The sequence below is a fragment of the Suricata suricatta genome, chromosome 8 (assembly GCF_006229205.1).
Source record: "Suricata suricatta isolate VVHF042 chromosome 8, meerkat_22Aug2017_6uvM2_HiC, whole genome shotgun sequence".
In the NCBI taxonomy this organism is placed as follows: domain Eukaryota; kingdom Metazoa; phylum Chordata; class Mammalia; order Carnivora; family Herpestidae; genus Suricata; species Suricata suricatta.
In genome coordinates this window covers 137,801,677-137,805,857 of record NC_043707.1, presented here as the reverse complement: position 1 = coordinate 137,805,857, position 4,181 = coordinate 137,801,677, and the positions used below count along the sequence as shown (strand labels likewise).

At 59.1% G+C, this 4,181-nt stretch overlaps 1 protein-coding gene across 1 annotated transcript in view; it reads left to right on the top strand.

The window, feature by feature from the left end:
• The first annotated feature begins 2,909 nt into the window (after positions 1–2,909).
• RNF207 (ring finger protein 207) overlaps positions 2,910–4,181 on the top strand; it is a 12,714-nt gene continuing 11,442 nt past the window's right edge. The window contains exons 1-2 of the mRNA XM_029949631.1: positions 2,910–3,390; positions 3,984–4,116. Of these exons, the coding sequence (XP_029805491.1) occupies positions 3,200–3,390; positions 3,984–4,116 (324 nt within the window). The 5' untranslated portion in view covers positions 2,910–3,199. The remainder of the gene's footprint in view (positions 3,391–3,983; positions 4,117–4,181) is intronic.

Sequence of the window (4,181 nt, the reverse complement as noted above, 5' to 3'; positions counted from 1 at the left end):
TGGTGGACTATGCACCCAAGCTGAGTAGCAGGGGTCTTCAACCCCTGACCAACAATCCATTGACTGGACTGCTTTCCACCCAGCCTCACCCCCTCTTGTCCTTATCAGTGACATCCTAGGGTCCTTCTTTGTAACCACCCAGCTGCACACACCCTCCTCTCCCCTCCCCTGGCTGCAACGGCCTCCCCTGTCAAAAGTCCAATCCTGGCTTACAAGGGTTAAAGGAACCGCAGTGCCACGACTGGTGACTGGTCTAGGGTTAAACTCAGGCCTGTTGTACCAGTTAAGGAAGTGCCAAACCCGCCCTCTTATTATTACTATTTTTTGATGTTCATTTACTTTTGAGAGAGAACGTGCAAGTGGAGGAGGGGCAGAGAGAAAAGGAGACAGAGAAAGACAATCTCTTTACACCAATTTTCTTGGAAGAGTTGCCTCTCCGTGCACTGCCGTCCCATTGTCCATTAAACCCACTCTGGTCAGGCTTTTGGCCCCCAGCTATTAGGACAGCTCTCATCAAGGTCACTAGTGATGTCCCCCTGGTAAGGACTCAGGTCAGGTTTCCGTCCTCCTCTTCCGGCTTCCTTAGCAGCATCTGACACTGTGGGTCACTTTTTCTTCCTTGCTGACCTTTCTTGGGTGGGGGAGGAGGGCAGGACCTGGGGTCTCCTGCTTCTCCCATCTCATTCCTTCTCCATCTCCTTACTGCTCTCTCCCCTTCCCTGGACTTGAAGGGCTGCAGTGCACAGAGCCCCCCCCCCCATCTTTATCTACACTTGGCCTTTGGTGTGACCCAAGATCATGCCTTTGAATACAACTCCCCAAGTCTGTGTGTATGGCTTCCACCCCTCCCTGGACTCCTGACTCACGAACAGTGGCCTTCTTGATTTCTCCAGTCTAGAGGGTCAAGTGGACCACCCTCACCCCCAGAACCCCACTCCACCACCCCTCACCCTTCTCCCCACACTGAAATCCGTGCCCCTTATCCCCTCCTCCATCCTCAGCCCCACCTCACCCCGGAGTTCCTGCGTCTGCACACACATTGGTCTCCTTTCCTTTGCTTGACATTTAACCTGACTTCTGGGACCTTATACTTGCTGCTCCCTCCGCTTTGAACTCTTTCTGGCTTTTCTTGTGTCTGATTTCTTCTCATCCTGCAAGGACTCAGGCTCAGTGCCCCTCTCTGCCAGGAAGACCCTAGTGTGCCTTCAGCTCCGCCCCTCCCAGCTGCCCTCCTTCACATCATCCTGACAATTGTCTTTGGCGCGCTTCGCCCAGTCTGTCATTATTGTACTTGTCTGTGTTTATACTTGGTTAACCTTGGCTACTGTGTTCCCTCCCACATGTATGACCTGTGCAGCTACCTAGTAACAGATGAAGACATGAGTGGATGGATTACATAAGCCGGAGTACCAGAATGAACATCCATTTCCTACTGCCCCTCCAGAAGGAAACTGCTGCATAATTCATTTATGAAGTCGCCTCCAGCTTCGTATACCAGTTCTACCACTTACTAGGGTAACATTTTCTACCTTCTAAGGTTGTTGTCTGGATGAGTTAATACCAGTGAAAGAACTTTGAACAGTACCTTGGCCCACAAATTAGCTGTTGTTATTATAGGTATTATGCCTTGGAGCACAAATGGAATCTGGGGCAGAGAGAACCTTTAAGAGAACAGGTAGTTTGGGGGCTCCTGTGTGGTTCACTTGGCTGAGCCTCCGACTCTTGATTTTGGCTCAGGTCATGATCTCTTGGTTTCCTGGCGGACAGTGCACAGAGCCTGCTTGGAATTTTCCTTCTCCCTCTGCCCATCTGCTCGAGCCCTCTCTGTCTAGAAATAAATAAATAAATAAATAACTTGAAAGAGAGAGAGGACAGGTAGTCTACACCTAGAATTCATGTCCTTTCTCCCCCTGTCAAACTCCTATTCATTCTTCAAAACCCAGCTTGAATATTATCTCATAACTTTTCCTAACTGATAAGATTTTACCCAGCACCTTCTGTGGGGCAGTCCCTGGGCTTGACTCTGATGTCAGGAGGGGCCGAGACAGAGGCTGCCTTCCCAGTGCTCAGGATAACACGTACAGAGAAGGCAGAAAATGACCTAAGGATGGGAGGCACTCTGGAGAAAATAACACAGGATAAGCACGGACCGGCCAGGCCAAGAACAGCAGAGGGAGCTCTGCCTTAAAGGCTCAGAAGCTCCTCTTCCTCCCAAACCTCATCCTTTTTTTGGGGAACATGGCTGGTAATGGGGGTTGGGGCCTTAATTATTTAGAAGCCTGGTAGGCGCATTTCAGTCCACGAAACTCTCCCGCATCGCCGAGGGGCTGGCCCTGTTTCGCCCGAGCTGTGAGGCTCTGAGAGGTAGTCGCTTGCCCAGAGATCCCAACCAGCCAGTGGGAGGCCTGGGATTCCAAGGCCCTCCACGCGCGGTCAGCGGAGGGGCGGCCGCTGCTCTCTGGCGCCCCCAACTGGCCGTGGAGGAAATGGGGACCCGCGGACCCGCCCGTGGCCCACGAGGTCGGCCGGGAGAGCGCCGGCCCAGCCAGGGCGCCCCGGCACCCACGAGGAGCCCACAGTCAGGCTCCTCCGGCCCCGGGGCTCCGGGCTCAGGTCCGGGCGGAGGGCCAGTTAGAGCCTCGGGCCCCCGCTCCGCCGCGCGGTTCTTTCCAACCTCTGCGTTTCCCCCTCTGCTCTCGGGGCGAGACGCCGAGTGGCCGTGGCAGAAGCCCTGGTCGCGGCGCAGCGGCCGGCCTGGGAAGGGCGCACGGGAGCACCGTGCCCGAGCAAGGCTGCGGCCCAGCGCGGAAGGGGTGTCGCCTGCCGGTCACCCAGAGGACACCGGGAGGGGAATTCCTGGGGTGGGAGTGAGGCGAGGTGGGCGAAGTGGAGGCGGGGGAGCATAGCCGTCGGCTAGGACGCATTGCCCGGTCTTGCGGCCTGACCTTCCGTGGCCTCCAAGGGGGTGCGGGAGAGGCGGGGAGCGCGCACAGGGCGCGACCCCTCCGCACGCCTCCCGCCGGCTCTCCCTGCTCCAGGCGCTCCAGACCCCAGCCCGGGCCTACGCGGTCCCCGCTGCACGACCGCAGGACGCCCCATCGGGGCCAGGCGGGGTGGAGAGGAGGGAGCCGCACGCGGGCAGAGGGGCCAGGCCCCCGCACCGTGCGCGCCCCGCCGCCTTCCTGAGCTTTCCCAGAAGATGTCAGGAGCTATCTTCCCATCCCTGGAGGGCCTGGAGGCCCCGGGCGCCGCGAGCGGCCACCCGCTGCTGTGCCCGCTGTGCCGCGCACAGTTCGAGCGCCCGTGCCTGCTGGACTGCTTCCACGACTTTTGTGCCGGCTGCCTGCGGGGCCGCGCCACCGACGGCCGCCTCGCCTGCCCGCTGTGCCAGTGAGTGTCCCAAAGCCCAACGGTCACCCCCCCCACACACACACACCCGCGGGGAGACTGGCCCCGTCTGGGTGGGGGACTAGGTGCAGGGAGGGCAGGGGCAGCTGCCCCCGGCCCGCACCTCTCAGCTGGAGAACTGGAGGGCTCCCGCCCACCATACAGAGCAGGTGAACCGAGGCCCGGAGTTACTGGCGGAAAGCCCCCCTCTAGAAAGCCAGGAGGCGAGAGGAGGGCAAGGTGGGATCTCCCCGCAACAATCAGAACACTGCCGGGAGCTCACTTGGGGGGGCCCTTTGAGTCCTAGGTCAACAAAAGCAGGTAACTTTGGCTCAGGTTACAAGTGCTGGCCCTAGAATTGTGCAACGCCACGAAATGAGGTTGGGGGGGAGGGTTGAAGCCCACCAACCCCATGGGCCCCCCCATTCAGCCAGGACTGGGCAGAGGGAGGGAGGGGCAGAGCCAACACTGGGTGAGATATTTATAGCAGGCGCCAGGCCTTATTTTTAGTCCCAGCATGAAATGTGGGGGGTGGGAAAGGAGGTAGGGAGTCGTGGGGAAGGGGCATCTGGGTCTCCTCTGCGGCTTCTCCACAGACACCAGACGGTGGTGAAGGGCCCCAGCGGGCTCCCTCCGGTGGACCGGCTGCTGCAGTTCCTGGTGGACAGCTCCGGGGATGGCATGGAGGTGGTGCACTGTGCCAACTGTGACCTGGAGTGCGGCAAGCAGGCAGGGATGCCCGGGGGTGGAGTGGGGAGGGGGCGTGCTAGGTTTGAGGTCCAGGGGCTCCCAGC